The following is a 23,833-nucleotide window of genomic DNA, read 5'->3' as shown; positions in this document are numbered from 1 at the left end:
GAGGCAACATATGAGGGGGATAAGCACAAACAAGGGAGAAAACAGTTGGTGACAGTAAACTGGTTTCTTGCGGTTACATAATAAAAATACAACATGACAACAAAGGAAACAAGATTTAACACTTGTTCCAATAGACGCCATTAACTCTGATCAGAAGACTAGTGTTCCAAATACCAAGTCAGCTCGAGGTGTGTGAATGCATGGAAAGGCCTTAAGTCCTAGTCAGCAAAAATGTAAATAACATATCTATATTACAGTACCAATATGATAGAGCCACAAAATTATAAAACATGTTTCCTTCAAAACTAACAACATTTTCACTTATCACCATCTCTAGAAAAATCACTCTCACATCTGGTGATGTGGTTTTTATTTTTATATGGTGTGCATAAGAAAAAGTATCAGAATAAACAAAATTTATATAATACCTATTACAAGTTATAAACATTGTATCACAAACTCACTTGTCAACTCTTAAAGTTCACCCTCAGATCTTATATACCTATCTAGGCTAGTTTAGCAACATTGACTCCAAACTAAACAATACAATGTGTCTATGTTCCTACTCCAGACTATTTTTGGCTTGTAGTTATTCAAACATACTTGCATGCATACTAAACCTCAACTGCCTCTATCAGTCCAAAAGTTTAATAAACTTGTAGAGATACTTAGGAGTAAGTTCCTAGCTGTCCAATCCTATCTCCTACCATTACTGATGATGTAGCTGCAATGTGAGCTGCATTCAATGGCGGTAGGGAGGGGGCAATCAGGAGACCTGCCAGAGTTAAAAAATATTTTCTATTTACCAATGCCTAGGCTTCCTGGGTAGATGGGACTCGTTAGCCTGGGAAGGCAGCTCATCTGAGAGAAGGAAAACTCTGATCCCAACTCTCCACTGCCTTGTGGCTACATCCAGTTATGGAAAAGGCTTCAGGAGTCAACCTCGAGGCAAAATCTGGAGCCGGAGACCCTGAGGCAGTTCATGGCTGAACACAGTCACGTTCCGGCAACTCCTGCGACGCCGCTAGAACCAACCGTACTGGCTTCTGCTTTTCCACTGGACCATTTCAGTGATATGGAGAGGGGGGATTTGCTGCATGGGTAACAGTCTATCCTCCATATCTACTTTACCCAGGCTTCGCGCACTGGAGAGGACACTGTTCCGGAACCACTATTCAGAGTGCTATACCATAGTCTTCCGAGACTGAAGGATGACAACTATCCAGGCCTCCTGGTAGCCTATGGTGTCCCCTTGAACCCACACCAGCTAATTGTATCTGGAGAGGGGAAAGTATTGTTGGTATCTACACTCTGGCTGTATCTCCTGACCTGGTCTACGATGCTATAAGCTTCAGAAGCTCTGATTTCTTTAAAGCTTTAGAGTTCCAAAAGTGAGGGTAAGATCCTGACACATGCTGATGCTCCTGAGACCGACCTCCTACTTCCTCTCCCCACCGCCTCCCCCTGCTGCCAACTTACCAGCAGAGCCTCTGGTAGCTGCTGCTGCACACAGCATACCTCTTGTTTTTTGCAGCAGTTGCAATGCATGACAGTGGAAATGTGTGACAGTGGCCCAGCTTTACGGCAGTAAAGGGCCTTGTGCTGCTGGAAAGTTTCAGATTGTCCAGATAACACTGGACCCTTAGATATCTAACAGCATGAAAGTACTTTAAGAAGGAGAAAGGTACAACAAACTTCAGACAATGCTCATTCAAGCACAAGCTTCACAAATACGCTTCAAACAAAAACACTTGAATTATTCACACAAAACAGAGAAACCAAACTCCAGTTCATCACTTTCTACATTATAATCATTAAAAGAGTAAACTGTGTAATTTCTGTTATTATTTCGAAATACAGGTCCAGCTTATTTATACATGGATTTTTTATACACGGATTTGACTCAACACGAATGGCCCCTGCAAATGAGAAGGAATATGCTGATCCCTGGAGAAGAGGAAAAATGCATCCCTTTAAAATCAGTTTAAAAAACCGAACAGTCCTTTAACAATAGCCTCCTTAATGAGAGAGAGGGGGGGCAGCTGGCTGACAATCCATCAATCTTTCTCTCTCCAGCAGCCCCTCCCTTCCCCCTGAGCACATGAAAGAAAGGTGATCACTTGGCATTGGTGAAGGGAGGGGCTGAGTGGTGACTGATTGATGGATTGTCTTCTTAATGACTCTTATCTTACATCACAAAGGTCAGCAGGGCTGTTTTTCAATCACTGGAGCAAAGAAACTTTGTTTTTTAAATTGATTTGCTATAGTGCCATCCACTATGTGTGCTTGGAACACTATGTGCATTTTTTGCCATCCAAATGTGTGCTTGGAATAGAACCCATGTGAATAATGAGTCTCAACCTGTAATCCCATTTTTGGTTACAGGCATCAGATAACAGTAGCTGGTGCCATTACTAGTTTATGTATTTTCTTCTTTTTTAAAGGTTCCTTAGGAAGCTCTCTCAGTGCTCATATGTTTACTGAAGTTTTACCTCTAGGTTACGTGCTGTACTGAGAATATGTAGAACATTCTTGCTTATGAACTGCAGGTGTGTTAGAAAACCAATCCTACATGCAGAGAGGGCATTGATGATTGCAAAAAGAGTGCTTCTAGTTTTGTTTGGGTATGCTGCTCAACTTTTTTAAGTTTACACGAGATTCCTTGGTCTTTCATCTTTTGTATATTTTCATGGTTCTTTTCCGTGCATTTTACAGGGTATTTCATTGTGTACTAGGTATAATTCAAATATACATCTTAAACTTAGTATTTTGTTTTGAGTGATGATCTAAAAACTAGTATTGACTTTTCATTAATCCCTTGACAAAACTGGCTTCAGTCAAAACACATCAGAATATAAAATAACTCCCCTTTCCAATTCCACCAGCTCCCCCCCTCCCATATTTTGGCAGTGCATTACAGCTGTGAATCTTTATTCCTTCCAGTTAGTGTGCTTACCAAGTCTTACCATGGCTTGTATACATAACAGTAAACCATGGCTTTGTGGTATGCAAGCCCAGTCTTAGTGTGAAGAAACGATGCTTTATGTCATCGTAAATTATGTCCTAAATTATAATGAAGTAAAAATATTATTAAAAAAGCTAAACAACTATTCTCTCATTGCAATAACTGTCAGCTCAGATGAGACTTATGAAGGAAATAAAGAGAAGGAATAATGAAGTGAGAGCTATGATTAATAGTGCATTTCCATCAGTAATTATCAACCAATTTGTATTTTAAAGTGATAAGGATGAAAGCTCCATATTATTTGAGGCATAACTGAAATTCCAAAAATCATAAAACCAGAGAGATCATTTTAAAGCTGTTTATGAGAACAAGTTTTTAACAATGGAGTTACCACCATTACTTCCATAACTGAGGTTTCAATCCTCTGGAACCTCATGATGAAAGTTGGGGAAAGGGGTAGGGGGTGTATAGCATTCGATGTGTGTGTGTGTGGGGGGGGGGGCATATTTTCAGGATCTATACAAATCCTGAGGATTTGTTTCATCTCTGGATACTCAAAGGTATCCTACAGTGCACGCTGCTGTAGTCAAGACTTGACGTTAAAATGTCACAAATTATAGCTACTAGGCTTGAATCTGAAAATGTGTTTTCATTTTATATCATTTACTGAAAATATCTCATTGCCAACATAACCAAAGATTTCATGGTATCCCCTAGGCCTGAGGTTCTCAAACTGTCATCACAATGCCCCTGCCTGAGACTCTCAGTATCTGGCCCCTTAAGGGGCAGGGGAAGGCAGGAGACACGATTCCCAGGATCGTGTTGCTAACGGGGGTGAAGGTTTTTTTTACACTCACAGGGGGCTGCTGCAACACCCAGGAGGTGCAGGGAGTCCTGTGCAGCCCTCTACAGGGCTTCCCGAGTCTTGGAATACTTAAAATAAACTATCGCAAACCACTTCTGGTATGGTTTGCAATAGCTTATTTTCAGTATTCTAAGTCTCAGGGAGCTCTGTGGAGACTGCACAGGGCTCCCTGCACTTCCTGGACATTGCAGCAGCTCTGTAAGTAAAAAAACAAAAACAAAAACACCCTCTGGCCCCCATTAGTGATGCGATCCTGGGGATTGTGTTGCTACCTTCAATCCCCCCCCTCCCAAAAGACTTACCTCAGCAGTTTTACTCCTGAGAAGTTTGAGAACCTCTGCCCTAGGCCACAAACTTTAAATTCTACACATACAGAACTTAGAAGGACCACAGACATTAAACAGGAATAAAGCTGTTTAATCTTCTAGTGTTTCTTTCTATAAAACATGTTATTTTTATACTACCTTCCTACGAAGTTACTAACAAAAACATGAAACCTATCAGCTAAAAATTTACTTATTTTTATTTTACACAAATAATATTTTAATATTCCCTTAAGAATTTTAATTATTATGAGGCACTAACTTCTCAAATAAAACACATTCCAGACGCGGAAGCAGATGTTTCTTCTTCCATTTCAGTTCTAACACTTTGACATATCACAATTGCTTAACATAGATGCAAGCAGTTCTTCATTACCAATGACTGAGAAAAAGACTTAAATAATCAAGAAAGAAGCCATATTCAACACACCATGTATCTTTGGGATTTCAATTACTAACGAATTTTGGGTTCTTCAGTAGCAACTTTTTGTGTAGACACTGTGAAATTTATATCAAACATGTAACAAACCTTGTAGGAAGAGTACAACATCCATCAGCTGTCAGCCTGACTTGGGTTTCATAGCTATCCAAGGGACAAACAACTTGTTGAACAGGAGGGCATTCCACCGTACTACAGTCTACGCTGAACACTGTTGGGAAAAACAAATCAGAAATAAAAAGTTTAAAATCTCATTTTGCTTTAGGTAGAATGACAGTATTGTTCCACTTAGTATTTTTACTACATTCCATTTAGTTTTGTTCCACTTACTGACAGAGCAAAGAGTTGTTGATGGTATAAAAGTTAATGGTAATATTTCAATGTAAATGTGTCCAGATTACTGCAAATGGTGACAGACACTTATGTAAACTAACAGGACAGCAACTGTTACCCTGCACATGCCCAATCTCATCTGATCTTGGAAGCTAAGCAGGGTCAGGCCTGGTTAGTACTTGGATGGGAGACTGCCTGGGAATACTGGGTGCTGTAGGCTTATACCATAGTCTTTTGAGACTGAAGGTTGCCAACCAGTCTCAAAATGTGAATTCTCAGAACAGTCAGAAAGCCTATCCATAAACATGTGGTGGAACAAGATTAGGCACATCTTATTTCCCTATGTTGATATAAATTATGACTGTAGGCACATTTATTCCAATTCAAATGCAACAGATGTGTAATTCTTATATCCCACTTTGAGGAGAAAGAATAATCTTTTCTTAGCACATGTGTGATGAAATTAATGTGTGTAAATTGCACTTACATAGTATAGATACAAGACACCTATAGATGGAGCTGGCCAACCATATTGATCAAATTGTATACACACATAGTAGCAAGGTTGCAAAAGTGGTGACTATGACTATAAGGTTCCAATTCTATCCAACTTTCCAATGCAGCTGTATCAACTAGCCATGCCCCCCATCCTGCGGTGGGAAGGCGGTCATGGGGGCCTCCTCAAGTTAAGGAAATGAAGTAAAAAGTTTTCACGATTTTTGACCACATTCAGCAAGTTTAGATTCACCTATAATGTTTCTCCCTCACAAGTGTAGGACATTGTCAAAACAAGATGGCGGTTGCACACTGAGGGGGCAAGCAAGTGGGCTTGTTAATGCTGTGTGTCCTTTGCTGAGCCAGGCGCTTCATGCCTAAAAAAGATGGCAGCCAGGTGCACAGCAGAAAAAACGTGGCCTGAAACAGCCTGTCATCATCTTCATGCAAGAGCTGCTGGGGTTCTGCAGCCTCCTAGTTGTCTTTTAAAGGATCTGGAACAGTTTGGGGATCTTCGGGCAAAAGCCCCTTGAAAAAAATTGAAGGTGGCTCAAGGAGTCACAGGAAGACTCCAACATCTGCCTTTCGAGGCAAGGTCAGTCTGGGGATTCTGGTAGCGCCTCCCCTCAGGAAGCCTCGGTCCGACTGGCCTGAGAGGAAAAGCTTCTCATTTGCAAGAACTGACCCTGCCATGGCACCACCAGAGAACAACACACCTGAAATGCTGATAATACTAAGGAGCAAAGTTGTAGACTGCTACACTTAGAACTAGAAATTAACCTACTGATAGACTTAAAACTCAAACTACCCCTAGGTAAAGGTCTAATTAAAACATCAAAACCCTGGCAGTTCAAGTTAAAATCCAGTCTTCTAAATTATAAGCCCTCTCCAGTCTGATGCAGGAGTAAAAAGGAGGGCAGTTATAGCCAGAACCTCCCAGAACCTAAGAGGTCCCCACCAATCAGCTCACTGATTGGTGATTTTTCACCTCACTGATTTTTCAGCTCACTGAAAAAACTGATTGTTTTTTCTCATTACTCTAATTATACTCTTAACCACTTGACTCATCTACTTACTTTCACCCTCTTCACTGTTAAAAGGTACCTGACACTTCTCGTTGGTCACCATTAAAACTTAGAATTCTAGTATTTTTAGGTATAGGAGTCCATGCATGACTAAGGCTAAGGGTCTCCTCTTTTTAATTCATATTCCTGTGATGTTTTTGGATATCTATAAGTGCATGTCTGCCAATGTTGTTCCTTTGCCAGTGCCTGGGCAAATTTAATCTGGTGTCTTGTACTAAAAGGATGCTTGGCTATGGCTGACTTGTCTTTTTGCTCCAACTGGCAATGTCTGATTTTTCTTCAGCCTGATCTTAATAGACCTTTTTGATGTACCAATATACACTTTGCCATAATTACAGGGAATTCTATAAACCCCTGGTGTGTACCAGAGACATCTCAGATCCTTTGCAGATCTCAGGAATTGTTGAACCTTTCTCATTGGTTTAAAGACAGGTTTCATGACAGCATGACCCAGAATTCTCCCTATTTGATTGGTCACTCCTTGGATATTGGGCAAAAAGACCCAAATTGTCTGATTGGTCCACTCCTCTAATTGGGAGGCATTATTCTTTTTTGGAACTAGTGCTCTGTTTATCATCTTCTTGGACTATCTATTCTGTTGTAGGACCCTCATGACATGTTCCTATTCCCCTTGTAGATGTTGGAGCTCAGACATCCTTTTAGCCCTCTTCATCAATGTATTGACCAAACCCTTTTTTTGTTCATCATCATTTTTTGACCAATGATGATTAGAAGTAAACTGCAGATATCTGTCTGTGTGGTTTGGTTTTCTATAGACCTATGCCCCAAAACGCCATCACTGTTCCTCCTAACCAGCACATCTAAAAAGGGCAATTTCACCCATCTCCATGGTGAACTGAATGGGCAACTGTATACTATTAACATGGTACACAAAGGATTATAGCTGCCTTATAACAAAAATGGACCCAGAACTGACCTGATAACAGAAGCCTCAGTTCCTATATGAGGGAAAGTTTGTTCCCTTATTTTGGGGCTACACTGGTGCTGGAAAGTTGCATAGGATTGAACCCTAAGTCTGGGAACAATGACACTATATAACAAATAAGGTTTTTATTATTTACAAAATTGTTAACATTTTTATATAACGTTATATACTACTTTTCTAAAAGGCTCTAAAAACAATTTGTATTTGTAAAAACAATTTATGTTGCTAAATAAACAGTTGCCTATCACCAAAGGAATCAGAACCTAAAAAGATGCAGAAAAAACATGGAGCAAGCAGCACTAGAAAAAAAGCTATGCTGGGGTAAATATGAACAGTTGCTCTTTCCTGGCTAAATATAAGAGAACTACTTTAAAAATTGCTTCTTTGTCTAATTACACAGGCCTACAAAACTGAGGATCAGAAAAGTTTTTCCCAAACTTTATGGTGGTTTGATATGAATTTGGGGTGCCGATTCCAAAAATGGCATCCGTTTTGCCCTATCACATCTAGATTTGGAGATATGGGTCAAGCAGCTTCCTCATGAGGAAGCTATGGTGTACGCATCCTCATGAGGAAGCTGCTTGAACCATTCACTAAAGAGGCTATGCCGTGTCTCCAAAACTAGACATGATAGGGCAAAACGGATGCCATTTTTGGAATCGACACCCCAAATATACCCAGTAATTGGTGTAACGTTTAAGGAAGCAAAATGTGTGTTGGCCTGTGTTACCAGAGGCAATACAAATTGCTATTGAGAGGCTTGCTGCAGGAAGAACACAGTTTAAAGAGAATATATGTTCCAAGGACTCCTCCAAAAGACAGCATGCAGGCTGGGAAGGCTGGCTATTTCTGGAATCTTCACTAGTTTTACAGAGCCTACCAGCCCTCATACACTAGCCATCTATCCAGCATGCTTTCCTGCCAACTGGGTGGACATCCATCCAGACCACTGGCCAATCTGTGCAAGTGGGATTGGCCCTTCTGCTGTGTAGCTTGCCAGGGTCAGCATGGGGATGGGAAAGGAATTAGAGCAGCAATGTATAGATCATGGAACAGAGAGCAGAGCAAAGGAGAAGCTTTCAGTAACCTACAACAGAAGATTTATATGCTAAAAATATGAGGGTGGTTGGTGGGGGGCCCCTAATTTTCCTGTCTTGAGAGCAAGGGTTTTCTGGGTATAGGTGTGCGTTGCTTAATGATGGGGATGGATTCCCGCACCCGTCGGCAAGTGATACAGGAAGTTAAACTACAGGTGGAGCCTATTTATGCGCGTGAGTTCCATTCCGTGATCCAGCACCATTAAGAAAAAACGAGTATGCTAAATTCCATAGAGTTATGCAAATACGCTGCAGTCTGACATTTGGGGCTGGAAGGAAACTAAGGCAGTTCTCAATTGCCTCCCCCACCTCCTTGCTGTAATCAGCCCTCCCCATTGCCAGCTGTCCCCGCTTCTTTCACAGGTGGGATGCTGAGCTTTTAAGAGTCCAGTCCTATGCATTTCTACTCAGAAGTAAGGCCCATTGTAGTCAATGGGGCTTACTCCCAGGAAAGTGTGGATTGGATTGTAGCCTGAGAGCCCAATCCTATGCTTGCCTACTCAGAAGTAAGCCCCATTCTAGTCAATGGGGCTTACTTCCAGGAAAGTGTGTATCGGATTGTAGCCTGAGAGCCTGGGCCTATCCTTGCCTACTCAGAAGTAAGCCCCATTCTAGTCAATGACCATCCTGGCATTGGAGGTCTGGTCTAGAGGGTAGAGCCTCCGTTAGCCCGAAGATAACATCAGAAGGTTGCCAGTTCGAGGACACCGGCAGCTCCCTGAACGGCCGAGAATGGCGAGACCTTGAAGCAGCTGACAAGCCAAGTTTAGTGATTCCAACTGCTGTTGGTGTGAGTAAGAAGCATCTTGGCTGCCCTCCATGTGAGAGATGGAACTGCTTGTCAGCCTGCGTGGGAGAACTGGAGGCCAGAAGTGAGACCAAACCAGGAAGATCCATCTGAAATGTTGTTGGTTCTTGAAAGAAAGAACCTCTATGATTGTAAAAATCCCCTTGTGGGATTTAGAAATGCCTGCCTATGTGAACCACCTTGAATAAAGTCAGAGGAGTAATCCGATGACCAGAAAGGTGGTATATAAATACCTAGTTATTATTAGTTATTATTATTACTCTCAGGAAAGTGTGGATCGGATTGTAGCCTAAATCTTATGCTTTGGCTTGCTGGGAAAACTTGCTTGCTGGGTTATTTTGTTTCCGTAGGCTGGAGTCTTACTGTTCCTTCAAAAGGGGAACCTCTTCCATGGCTCCAGGGCTATTTCCCTGCCTGTGAGAGGCAGCCTTTTTGCAGTGTTTTAAGCTGCCTGGAAATGGAGCGAGACGCAAGGGAAAGGCAAAGGAGGCAAAGGTGTGTACGACTTTCAGTTCCCCCAACCCCATTTGAGTTGAGGGAAGATAAAATCAGAAGATAAAAAAATCCCTGGATAAATAGGTTGCACCTGTATGCAACCTGTTTTAAACCTGCAAAGCTGAGGGGAGCTCTGCTGCTCTTGCCTCCAGAGGCTTTTCTGAGTCTCACAGAAGCCACACGCATCCACTCAGAATGGTCTCTCCAGTCAAAAAATCACAACTTCCCGTTTCCTTGGGAAACGGGAAGTGACTTATTTTGCCTTATAAGGCATTCTGAGGCCTAGGGAAGCCTTCTGTAGACTTGGGGACAACGACAGTGATCTACAGTCCCCTGCTGGTCAGAACATCGCAAAGCAACATTTGCTTGTATATCATGTGGCCTGGAATGCTGACACATGTTGCCTGTGTCATATACAGGGCAGGCCAAAAGTAGGTACTGTATATTGTACGATTCAGACTGTTGGTTGCAATTCTGTGAGATAATTTGTAATCAGGGTTTCTGTATAAGATCAGATGATCTTATCAAGAAGGTCTGCTTGGTGAGAAATCTGGTTACTCATTATCTCACAGAATTGCAACAAACAGTCTGAATCATACTGTATACCTACTTTTGGCCCACACTGAACAACATGTCTATATGAGTGTAATTATACTATGGTTTGTATTAAGAATAGTACTTAGAATTTTCTTGATGGTGAAATGAGAACACATACAGCACTTAGTATTGGGCTAGACAAATTTGCTTTGGATCTAATAGCCAGCCCGAAAGTTTAGAAGCCAGACAACTTTTTTCAGGTTTGAGTTTTGAGTTGAGACCAGTGTTTCTCAACTACCGGTATGGGTACCACCAGTGGTACTTGAGGTAGTGTCTGGTTGTACTTGCAGGACCCTTGGACCCCTGCTGCCCAGCAGCGAGACCAGGAACACGACACAACAAGTAGAGGCAGGAGGCTTCAAAGCATGCTTTCCCATGCTCAAAAAAGCCGTCCTGTCCACTCTGAGCCTCTTTTATTAGTGGTTGCTATGTTGCATCTGGCCTCCCAATCTAGATGTAACTGGCAATGATGTCATCACCAGTTACTTCTGGTGGTACTTTGAATAGGTGGACCATGTGAAGTGGTACAGCTGAGGACAAAAGTTGAGAAACACTGTATTAGATAAAAACCAACCCCACATGCCAGCAGTGAATGGCGCCATGACTCTAATATGTAAAATAACATATACAAATATATATGTACGTATATTGTATCATTTTACATATAAATAAGCATTAACCCATTTCTGCTCAGCCCACAGGTGTACACATTTGATCCCTGTTGTGTATATGAAACAATGGGCAGAAATGGCTTAATAAGCATCCTGCAGTGGTAGAAAAACTAAATGTCTATGATAGCAAAAAGATAAAGGCTATTTCTATCCAAAAACAGTTACAACAAGAAACATTTTGTTAGTTAAAACTCATGACACAAAGGGTGCAATCCTAATCCCTTATGTCAGTGCTTTCCAGCACTGGCCTAGCGGTGCCAATGGGACGTGTGATGCATCCTGCAGTTGGGTGGCACTCCCAAAGACCTCCTCAAAGTAAGGGAATGTTTGTTCCCTTACCTCAGAGTTGCATTGCCCTTATGTCAGTGCTGGAAAGCACTGACATAAGGGGTTAAGATTGTGCTCTAAGGCTGCAAACCTATACAACCTTACCTGCAAATAAGTCCTAATGAATTCACCTAACTTACTTCTGAGTAAACATGTGCTGCAGAACATTCACCTGCACCCTACGTTCCCCTCCGGGCTAGTATAGAGGAGAGGGGAAGAGAGATATACAACACACCTAGAAAACATACTGAAGGAGAAGAGGGTAGGGTGTACATCCCTCCATAACTAAGTAGCTTCTCCTTCCTCCTCTTCGCTCTTCCTGCACATCCCACCAGCCAGCAGCTCTTGCTGTGGTAACAATCAAGTTCAGTTGATCCAGCAGCTAAGGTAGTGGCCATCACATTTCACAGAGAAGCTGCCCCTTACCCACAAACTTGCAGTCATTTTCTAGATGTCTGGAACAAATTTTGAGTCATCATGGCAAGCTGAAATTGTACTAAAAATGTGGTGGAAGTGCACTTATGCCCCAAAATACTGAAAAAGAACCCGGTGAATAGACATTCAGTGAGATGTTTTCATATACAATTGTTGCATAAATTGTTCTTCTCTATGAAAGGAGAGGAGACAAGATTGTATGAGCAACTTTCCCCATTTTCCATCTGGATGAGAAGTTTATTTATTTTTCACATTTTTTATACCACCCTTACTCCAAAGAGCTCAGGGCATTGTACACAGCTACTACCCCCCTTTTGTCCTCACAACAACCCTGTGAGGTAGGTGAGGCTGAGAGAAAGTGACTGGCCCAAGGTCACCCAGAAAGCTTCATGGCTGAGGGGGGATTTGAACCTGGATCTTCAGGTCTAAGTCCACCTCCCAAACCACTACACCACCCTGGCTTGCCCCTTGATCTTCAGATGCAAATCTTAGAGAAGGTAATGTTTAAAAAACTGAAAAAATTTAATGAAACACAGAAAGTCTGTCTTAAACAGTATCAGAAATACCCCACAAATTCTTTCCCATCTCTGCAACTTCCTTATGATCAAGGTGGGAAATGTATAGAACTAACAAGTGCCTTAACTTTTCTTCCTGTTTGGAGAAGAAGCTAAAATGGCTGTCTACTGGTAAAAATTTTCCTTTTTCCTCCATCCTGTGTCCTGCTTCTCAGCTCAGTTCCACCCCCCACTTCACCAGACAGCTGCTGAGCTTCCCAGAAGCTCCTAGAGGCTTCAGCTTTATTTACTCTATTGACCCGGGTCTACGTCGACCCAGGGTTTCAGGATCAATTTTAGGCATGAATTTTTCGAGAAGTATATACGGTGACTGGGGAGGCTTCCTTGGCTCAACCAGATTGGAGAGATATCATCATCAGGGATTGATGAACTGAACTGACATCTCTGAAGTTGAAATGCTAGAAGGAAGGTTAGAAGAGACTTGACAAACAATCTTGCTACATTAGAATATCCTCCCAAGGAACTGCTAGGACTGATGATAGTTCCTGGGCTGATGATTCAGGAGAGCCACCAACTCCCTCACTGTAGACTAGCCATCAAATCAAGGAAGAATCTGCCTAAATTCATACTGATCACTACTCCCAAAGGAAGAGGGAACTGAGGGGCATCAAGCTCACTTCCTGTTGATTAGGAATCCATTATTCTGTATCATATAATAATTTATACACCCTGTAGGCCTTTTGCTCTTGCTGAAGGACAGACTGAACAGCTCATCCAGGTATGAGCAAACAGTTTTAACCTTTCAATGAGAAATTCAATTTCCGGGTGTCAAGGTCACGGTCATGGTCTAGATAGCAAACCGTTGTTTCACCCTAAACTCTGTAGAGCATTATCAAGGGAATAAAGCAACTGTTACCCTGCACATGCCCGATCTCGTCTGATCTCAGAAGCTAAGCAGGGTCAGGCCTGGTTAGTACTTGGATGGGAGACCGCCTGGGAATACCAGGTGCTGTAGGCTTATACCATAGTCTTTCGAGACTGAAGGTTGCCAACCAAAGAAAAATACAAATAAGCTGGAAGTCCAGAAACCTGCTAGGAGCAAGAATATCACACTCTACTGCACAAAACAAAAAACTAAGGCAAATATCCCTGCCGAAAGCTCAAAAGAACCCTATACATAGACAACTGCAACCTAGTGGGAGTAGAACATTTGAGCCTCCCCCAGCCTTATCACAAGCTCCCCATTTATTCTTTACCTCCTGGTTCTCATTAGGCCCCACAGACTGCCCCACCCACATTGTAGCTCTGCCCCTCCTCACTGAAGGTGCCCCAGACAAGCCTGCTTTGCCTAAGGGCAGGAACCAACTTGAGTGTGATACCTGGCATCCATGGGGAAGCCAGCAATGTGGAAGCCACTTTGTCCTGATCTAGGGCCACCTGTGGCTTGTTCCCAGCATAAGAACATAAGAACAGCCCCAATGGATCAGGCCATAGGCCCATCTAGTCAAGCTTCCTGTATCTCACAGCGGCCCACCAAATGCCCCAGGGAGCACATCAGATAACAAGAGACCTGCATCCTGGTGCCCTCCCTTGCATTGGCATTCTGACATAGCCCATTTCTAAAATCAGGAGGTTGCATATACGCATCATGGCTTGTAACCCATAATGGATTTTTCCTCCAGAAACTTGTCCAATTCCCTTTTAAAGGTATTCAGGCCAGATGCCGTCACCACATCCTGCGGCAAGAAGTTCCACAGACCGACTACACGTTGAGAAAAGAAATATTTCCTTTTGTCTGTTCTAACCCCCCCAACACTCAATTTTAGTGGATTTCCCCTGGTTCTGGTGTTATGTGAGAGTATAAAGAGCATCTCTCTATCCACTTTATCCTTTCCATGCATAATTTTGAATATCTCAATCATGTCCCCCCTCGGGCGTCTCTTTTCTAGGCTGAAGAGGCCCAAACGCCGTAGCAGGGTCCCTCCTCCTGTGTGGGGCCACAGGTTGGCTCCTGCTAGCATGTGGTTTTGGTACTGCTCTAAGAGGGGTGGTGTTGGCATTGTTGGGCAGGCTGGCCTGTGTTGTTGCTGGACGGGGGGGGGGGAGCTGCCACTGCAGGCGGAGGTGAGTCTGCTCCCTGACAATATATCTCCTTGCCTCTCCTCTCTCTATCTCTTTCCTCTGTTTTTCTTGTTTCAGCGTCTATACTGAGGCAAGGGCCTGTCTTTATGTGAGGCACCACGTACACTGACAGCACTATATAAATAATCAGAATGTGGTAAAAGGCATTGGTAAGTAAGGTCAGAGTAGCTCCAATTCTATGATTAGCCAGGGTAGTACTAGAGGGGTCTTTGTGTAGAAATTACATTGTACAAGGCAGCAGTTGATGAACTGAATAATTTCTGAGGTTTCTCCACTTTTGTTTAAGAAAGTGAACATAGGCAACAGAGGAGACCACATGCCACCTTTCTAATATGCTGGTCTCCAGGAGAGACAGTATAGTGCTGGGATCCACCAACATGTAGATATGTTACTGGAGACAGGAAAAAGGAAGAATGTTCCTATCTCTAGGAATCTTGTTAAATTACAGCAAATTGCCCTAAGTCACCAGTTCTATTGTCCACTAATTATTGGTTGAGTGCTCCTGGGTTTACACAAATTCTGAGAGGCAACCCCTGGCTGAGAGACTGGATTACATAATCATGCTGAGGTTGGCTTCTCACCTGAATTCTGAGTAGACTGTCTGATCTGATTTTTGCTGCTGCTGCCGCCACCTGGCCTTGAAATCTCTAGAAAGTTGTTTGGAGGAAAAAGAATAAGATTTGGAATAACGAAAGGTCTGGGGTTGCTTAATCAATCAATCTCATGCTCTTCTTCTTTAGATTTTTGGTAGTACCTTCTTTTTATTTTAAATTCTCAGTAAGACTGCTTCAAGAGGACTCTTCACTAGATATGAAAATAGAATAAACTTTTCCATCCACAGAGGAGGGGCCAAGACAAATGCTTGCTGTGCTCCTTCATTCAGGGAAAGAACTGGATTGATTGTGCCAATAAACTTTAGGAATTGTAGTAACTAGTTGAAGTTTTATAGCACCTGACTTGCTTTCCATTGAACAGACAGACACATCAATGTCCCTATGCCTTCAAGAGCTGTACTAAAGGGAGACAGTTTGGGTGGGATAGCATAGTACCATAAGGTTGCAGTGATGGGACCAGATGGAAGCAAGAAATGTGTCTACACTGGATTGTTAGCTCTATGTTAACAATTAAAAATGTTGCAAGAACACAAACAAAAAGTACACATTACCTGGTTTACATTCATAGAAGTCACAGCATTCCCCTGGCTTAACTGAAGCTTTAGAAACCAATATATTTAAATAGCCTGGTTGGCAAACTTTCCTCAAACACCCTGCAGGGTTGCAGACACAGCGGCTAGGAAGAGGGCAGCATTCACCAGGTGGAGCATAACCTTCAATCAAAATAGAATCTTCTGGACAGCGAGGAGAAAACTGTACTTCACAACGGGCCTTGGAGCAGTCAGGTTTTTCTTCTGAAAACAAGACAGAAATCAGCAGTGTATGGATGCCAGTAATATGCTGTCCTGATATTTAAATAACGTGGACATACATACTATAATGATTTGGACTGACTGGACACAACAGAAAACCATGACGAATGATGTCTATGACAGTAGATCATAGCAAAGTTGATAGAGTCCTGGGGCATCTTAAATATTACTGTTACAAGATTTTTACTGCAAAGTACTTACTTCAATCAGATGCAAGGAGTGCACCAGGCATGCACATTTTATATCAAAGTAGAGTAACATCTCTTTTAGGATATACTAAAATATCAAAAGCAGTCAACAAGCTTTTGAGCTCCCCAGAATACTTCTTCAGATAGGATATTAAACAGTTTACAAAAGAGAAAGAAGGAATTCAAGCATAATGACAGCTCCAAGGTCTGACTTTGTAACAACCACACACTATATCTTCAGATTTGTTACGAAAGATTGTTACCGTGGGGTACCTCCATTAAGCCCAATACTTGTATCTCTCATCTCCTTCTTTGACTCCCATAAAACAAGTCTGCTATCTACATTTCTATGTGTATATTACACTCATACAAGAGTAGAAGGAAGTAAAAGAAAACAGTTTTAAAAAAGGGAGGAAAAGCAATAATCCGGATAGAAGAGACACAGTACCACTCCCCAGTGATATCAATGAACCTAAGTATGCCCACTCTTTCTGGACAGCGCATGCTAAAAATAACATGGATATTGAACAAGCAACATACCACCTTATGAGGAAACATTACTCTTTATAATGACATAGCCTATTGTATTCCTCATGTACATAAAGAGGTCAACCACATTATAGGCTAATGAACCCATTATAGGCTAATGGGTTCTGAGCTATCTGTGACAGATCAGGAGAGAGGTTTTGGGGGGGGGGGGTGGACAGCTGGATGAAAGTGTCAACCCAATATGCAGTGACAGTGAAGAAGGCCAATTCTATGCTTGGGATCATTAGAAAAGGTATTGAGAACAAAGCAGCTAATATTATAATGTCGGGTTATTATAATCCATTATGGGTTACAAGCCATGATGTATATGTGCAACCTCCTGATTTTGAGAAACGGGCTATGTCAGAATGCCAGATACAAGGGAAGGCACCAGGATGCAGGTCTCTTGTCATCTGGTGTGCTCTCTGGAGCATTTGGTGGGCTGCTGTGAAATACAGGAAGCTGGACTAGATGGGCCTATGGCCTGATCTAGTGGAGCTGTTCTTATGTTCAATAACTCTCAACAGCAACTTAAGAACTTAAGGGAAGTGGTGTCTGCATTCCTTGGTAGACCACATGTCACCTCAAAAAAGGAGGAATTGAGGGGGGTGTCTGTTGCTTGGGTGAGGTGTTCTGGATCAACTGTTACAACCAAACAGCAGCCAACCAGCTATCTGCAAGTTGCCCATTCTTGCTCAAAAACAAAAAATGGAGTTATAGGGCTTGCTTGTCGCACCATGTGTGGTCAGGGCACTCTAGTGCATTCTGGCAATTCAGCAGTCAAACAATTCCCAGTCCTCCTTCCAGTATGGGAGCTGGGGAAGAGGCGGGAAATGCCAGCAGCTGTGAGGAAGATGATCCTCACTGACTTCTGCTTCAAGGTTGGGGAATGGGAATGCTGGAGCTCATTCTGCTTGCCTAATCCTAGTACCATGGTTATCATGATAAGTTCTTGACCAACTCCAAATGTTCAGCCATATACCCATATAAATTTCTAAATGCAGTTTTACATGTGGTTTCTTCAAGTGTAGGTGTATTAAATATAAAATACACACACTAATTTGTGTGTGTGTAATTTTATATATAGGCATGGTATATATAGGAAGTAGTAGTTCATTCATGATTGACCAAAAATAGACACCTCTTAAACCAGAGTTTCCCAAACTGGGGTATCATGATGCCCTAGCCAGGGAAGCCCTGTATCTGCCCCCTTAAAGGGCAGGATGATTGTAAATGCAGCAACACAATCTCCAGGATTGCACAGCTGCCAGGGATGAAAGAGGGGTTTTATACTTACCAGTGGCAGTACTGGCCTCCCGGGTGCGGGGGGGCCTATAGATGCCTCTGCAGAGCAAGTACAAAAAAACCCCCTTTCGTTCCTGGTAGCAACATGATCCTGATGATGGCATCACTGCCTTCACCCCATCCCCCACAAAGGCGGAGGTTCTCAAACTTTTAAGAGTTTGGGAGTTACCAAACTCTAACTGCTGTCTTAGACCAATTTATCTAACCATAAAGTTTCATAAGATAATCTAGCACTCTAAGTATATTTCATCATTCACCCTCTTTTGTACATTCTCCAGTTCTAGACTATCCTTGAAAAGAGGCAACTAGTACACAACATTCAAGTCAATAGGTTAGATTTATATATACTGGTAGAATATTGCCTGCTATTTCATTTTCACTGTTCCAACTGAATCATCTTTATCAGGATACTATAAATACTTTCCAGGGAGTAAGCCCCATTGAACACAATGGGATTTACTTCTGAGTAGACATGCAAAGGATTGTGCTGTCAGTATATTTTCTAAAATGACCTCAAGGTGTTTTTAAATTAGGAAAAACATTAGGGCTAGGCAATATGGTACAGGTAAGTGGAAAGAACTCATCAACATGCTGGTAACACAAGAATGCGAATTTGAGGGTCAGAAAAACTTTTCAAAATTTATGGTGATTTTATATGAAGTTGGGGTGCTGAGACCAAAAACAGCCCCATCATATCTAGTTTCAGAAATATAGCATAGCCTTATTAGTGAACGGTTCAAGTAACTTCCTTGTAACAAAAGTCTACACCTCACAAGGAAGGTGCTTCAATCATTCACTAATGAAGCTATGCTGTATCTCCAAAACTAGACATGATAGAGCAAAACTAATGCCACTTTCTGAATCAGTACCCCAAATATACCCAGGAATAGGTCTAACTTTTAAGACAGGAAAATGCGTGTTGGTCTGTGTAATCAACATTCTTATTTTCTTTCTCATACATAAACTGAATAGGCTTTGGACCTTAGTGTGGGAATTTTGGACAGAACTGAGCCAAGAACAACACTTGTACCTGTATCTTTGAAAAGGTTTTTTGAGCTTATGTGGAGATGGCGCTGCAGCAATAATGAGAAGTGCTTCTCACCAATGCTGTATGATCAAAAACAGTATCATAGCTGAAAATGGTCCAGAAAAGGGCAACCAAAATGATCAAGTTGTTAGAGCACTTTCTTTATGATGAAGGGCTAGAGCAGGGGTGTCAAACATAAGGCCTGGGGGCCGGATGCAGCTCTCAGAAGCTTTTTACACGGCCCTCAGGCTTTCAGCTGCTGAGTAGTGCTGAGGTGTTACTGCTGAAAGGGCAGCCCACATGAAAATTGGGCTCTCCCATATCTTGAAATATGATCAAGATTCATATAGTTTCTCTTTGGTTATTTGCAGCTAATGAGTTCCTAAGTGAGAAAAAAGTATTTATTTTTGGTTATGACCTGTTTAATGACATCACTTCTTGCCTAATGACATCACTTCCGGCCCTTAGCAGGCATCATGAATCATGTGGCCCTCCATATGAAATGAGTTTGACACCCCTGGGCTAGAGCTTTCAGCAGGGATGGGAACTTGAATCAGTGATTCAGACAAGTTGTGAAAATGCGTGATTTTCGGTGACTTGCATGCATGGAAGACTCTGAAAAACATTCAAGTCAGGGGCCTCCTGACTTGGTACTTATTCCCACACAAACTGACTGGAGTCTGCCTGTGTCTGGGTGTGCTTTCTTACTTTTTTATCAGCATAAAAGACCTCACAGGGCCATCATTCTGACAGGATGAGCAGCAGGGAGATTCCAGCCACAAGGCAGGGAAGGGTTCATGCATCCAAGTAGGAAGGGGTAGGCAGGAATGAACTGTGATGCCCATGATAGAAAGGAAGGTGCCCATGATCATTGGATGCAGAATGGGAGGGGCAGGAGGAGGAGTCCAAGTGGGTTCTTGCTTTAGGATTGGCAGGAGGAGGAAGCAGAGGGGAGGTGGTTCGTAGTAATCACGCTTTCCAACCTTGTGGCTTCTATGGCTCCATTGTTACTTGGGAGGGGGAACCCACATTGAATGACTGGTTGCAGTGGGAATATTTCTGAGTAAAGCTGCCAAGGATTGGGTTGTCCTGGTAAACCTCGCAACTGCTACGCGTGACCCTCCTTCCTCTTGCCACTTCTGTCCCTGCTCTCTCGAAGTCAGTCCCACCTCCTCTTGCCCTCTTTACACATGTGTAGGGACAGCAGGGGAGTGTTCAAAGATAACTTGGACACACACATCCCTTGGCAGCAGCCCCTTTTTTCCCATGGTGGACTTTTTAAAGGGGAAGGGCGACTTGAGTCATGAAGGGGTGATTAGGTGACTTGGAAAGTGCCCCTGACTCTTTTTCTATTCGAGTCACAGAGGGTGGAGACTCTTGACTCGAGTCAAACCCCAATGGAGTTTGCCATCTCTGGCTTTTGGACTGCCCAGTCAGAGATGCTAAAAGTACAAACTAAATCATGGCACAGTATTCTTTGCAGTCACTGTGCTGAAAACAATTTTGGTTTTTAAAAATTTTATATCCCTTGTTAAATCCATACTCAAATACAAAACACCTTTCTTCCACTTGGCAGTCTCTTGCAGTCGTCACCGAAATAGATGCCAAACAATAGGAGTACTGTACAGTTAAACATGGGCAGGAAGGAAATATTAAAAGGATTAGGGATAAACAAGAAAAATGATTACCCAGCTGAAGCAGTCAGGCAGACAGGGATCCCTACAGGAATGCAAAATACCCAAAAGGATTTTCAGGATATCAAAAGGATAGTTAATTAGATTTTAAAAAGAGATTATCTTGGACAGACAATATGTACAGCACTCTATATGGATGAACTGGCTGAGATAACAAAGAGCTACCCTGAACTTTTATATAATTTTCAAATCATGTTGCAACTCTTCTTTATGTTCAAAATAGATTAGCTTTGTTTTATTTATGTATAATTTTTATCAGCGTTAATACTGCACCTTTTCCAAGAAGGAAAAACCCATGTCAGTATTTTAAAAAACGTATTTTTTTTTTAAAAAATGTACACAATAAGAATATAGTTTTGCTATGGAAACAGCTGTGTTGTTTTGTTGTTGAAAAAATGGAATGATAACAAACAAGCCCAACATATAAAAAACAAAAATGACTGCCTTAACATGTACAAAAAAAAGTGTGCAGTGTTTTTTGTCAGAGAGTTCCATAGGCCAAGACCCACAACACAAAAGGCTCTCCCACATGTTGCAGAGAAAGATTTTACACAACAGTGTACTCGATGAAATGCAGTGTAAATTATTTATATTGGGTTACAAATATTAATATATCAACTTTCAACAAAAAGTTGTCAAAGTGGTTTATAGTGTAAAACTGGGCAATACTTAAAAATATCCTAAAGTTAAAGTATCTTTCCTCTGAATTCTTCCTCAGGTCTGGTAAGTCTGACTACACAACTGATATCAACAGTGCCAAGCTATGAACTTTTTATAAAGACTGTTTCAGATGCTGGAGAAATAGTATTATACAAAGTTGCCTCTCCATATCTCTTCTTGCTGTTATTGCCTCCCTTGGTCATAGAGAAATAGACCTCTATCCTGAGAGCATATTACCAAACATGAGAACCATGTAACATTAGATGTTAGAAGTCAACTGGGGGACATCATAAATATGCAGATGATACCCAGATTTATTCATCCCATTCCCAACTGAGGAAGCTGGGAATGTTCTAAACCAGAACACAGAACTAGTCAAGGACTGGATGAAGGCAAACAAGCTGACATTAAATTTGGACCAGAAAGAGAAAAAAACATGCAGAGGCAGTAGCAGTGCTAAATCCTGTTCTTAAGGAGGTTGCACTTGCCTAAAAGGATCAGGTGTGCAGCTTGAGTACTTGCACATCTAAGTCTTAATGACCCTGGATGTACAAGTATTGGGTGTGGACCAAGATGCTTTTGTTCCATGGGTTTTATGAGATGCTCTCGTTTTCATCGGAGACAGATCTGGCCATGGTCACCTACACCTTAATTACCATGTGCATAGATTACATAAATGCATGCAATAGGAAACTGCCCACGGAATCTAAGTTTTAGCAGGTTCAAAATGCTCAAGTGCTCAGGTTCTTAAGTGCTAACAGGTGCCCACTTATACAACAATGTAACACCACAACCCACCCGGTCTGGGAGCCTGTGGATTATTGCCTCTTAGGTGTTATCCAGCCATATTTACAGAATGCCATCATATGCCATATTTTATATTCTTTCTTTCATCTTCACAAGACACAGAAGAATTGTCCATTTCCTTCCCCCCTCCAAGTTGAAATTGCTAGACATATCTGTTCCAGCCAGATGGATGAAATATTTGGAGAAGGCATTTTAAGGAGCCTCATGTATACATCATCCTGTCTGCTCATATGTAGGCAGGCTGTCCCAACCAATGAACTTTCATGAATTTCATATAATTAACAGTGGTAAACTGTTCCAGTCAGCTGATTTTGATATAACTACATATTGGATATTGACAGGCAAACAGAGTGATCAACTAATCAGGGAAAACTACTGTTTTAGGACTAGGATATAATAAATTGATGATCTAGTGCAAGAGTACCAACATAATGTCTATGGGTTGGATACAGTTTATGGAAATCCTTTATCTGGCCTGCCTAACTGGGCTTTCCCAGCAACCCCATCAGCTGCACTCAGTTACTAAGCTGTGAAATGATGCCAGGGCAGATGTGGTGCTGCTGGATGGGCAGTGCTAGAAAAACTCAATTATCACATGGGCTGTCCTTTCAGCAGTGCCACTTTTGCAGAGCTGCCACTTTGCAGAGCACCTCTCATTTGTTGAGCTGCAAAGTGATGCCTCAGCAGAAGCATTGCTGGAAGTGTAGCCCACATGGTCTGGGCTCTCCCATATCTTGAAAATATGATCAAGATTTGCATGTTTTCTCTTGTATCACTGGCAGCTAATGTGTTCCTAGGTGCTTATTTCTGGTCATCACCTGTTTAATGACATCACTGCCTAATGATTCATTTCTGGCGGTGCCATTAATTCTATTAGGCCCGCTGTATGAAACAAGTTTGACAAGCCCAATCTAGTGTTTCCCTGTTTCGCATAACAGAAAGAGTGCTGGATTCAGACCAGAGAATAACCAACTTTAATTAGTGCTCAGTCATGGAAGTCAATGGATGACATGGGTCAGTCATCATGGTTCAGCCTAACCTACATCAGTGTTGTTACAGAGGAAAAAGTGAAGAGGGAGCACGTATGTTGATCTGGCCTCCTTGGAGAAAGAATCAAATAAATACAATTCCATGAAGCAAAATTGGCATTATGTAAGTCACAGACCACCATAGATACTCGCCTGTAAGGCGAGAAATTTCTGCCAATAAATCAAACTTAGATCATCTCCTGGCCTTATCTGCAAGGTCACTCAGGGGTCAGGGCTGTTCAGGCAAATCCTGGCACCAGGAAAAGAGTCGAAATGAGGCGAAATGAGTTGATCGCAGGCTTCTCTCCTGTCCACACATCCCTAGGAGTGAGCCCCTGGCAGGCTTGTGAGCCCAGGGAGCAAGCCCAGGGAGCGAGTCCAGGGAGCGAGCCTAGGGAGCGAGCCCAGGCAGGCTCCTCTCTGGGAGAGGAGCCGCTGGCAGGCTTCTCTCCCATCCACGCATCCCTGGGAGTGAGCCTCATTGACTCTACTGGGGCTGACTTACCTTTCCCCTGTTTTTGCACTGGTATGTATGGAGATCTGCCCCCCCCCCAACTTCCATCTGTTGGTTCTGTGTGCAAGGGGTTTTGCACTGGTCTTGCTGTGATGTCTATACAGAGATCTTCCCTCCC

At 42.3% G+C, this 23,833-nt stretch overlaps 1 protein-coding gene and 2 pseudogenes across 4 annotated transcripts in view; 2 read left to right on the top strand and 1 right to left on the bottom strand.

Moving 5' to 3' along the window:
* The window catches only part of CRIM1 (cysteine rich transmembrane BMP regulator 1), a 184,175-nt gene that overhangs the window by 64,685 nt on the left and 95,657 nt on the right, over positions 1-23,833 (bottom strand). For 3 of the 4 annotated variants that reach the window (XM_066611539.1, XM_066611540.1, XM_066611542.1), the window contains 2 exons: positions 15,704-15,946; positions 4,683-4,803 (listed from right to left, as the gene is read on the bottom strand). In XM_066611539.1, the coding sequence (XP_066467636.1) occupies positions 4,683-4,803; positions 15,704-15,946 (364 nt within the window). Of the gene's footprint in view, positions 1-4,682; positions 4,804-15,119; positions 15,182-15,703; positions 15,947-23,833 lie in introns of those variants that run through there. The other variant, XM_066611543.1, reaches the window with a different exon arrangement.
* LOC136637135 (5S ribosomal RNA) lies at positions 5,029-5,145 on the top strand (annotated as a pseudogene).
* LOC136638312 (5S ribosomal RNA) lies at positions 13,295-13,414 on the top strand (annotated as a pseudogene).

Source organism: Tiliqua scincoides, chromosome 1 (assembly GCF_035046505.1).
Source record: "Tiliqua scincoides isolate rTilSci1 chromosome 1, rTilSci1.hap2, whole genome shotgun sequence".
NCBI lineage: Eukaryota > Metazoa > Chordata > Lepidosauria > Squamata > Scincidae > Tiliqua > Tiliqua scincoides.
This window is presented reverse-complemented; position numbering and strand designations above follow the sequence as displayed.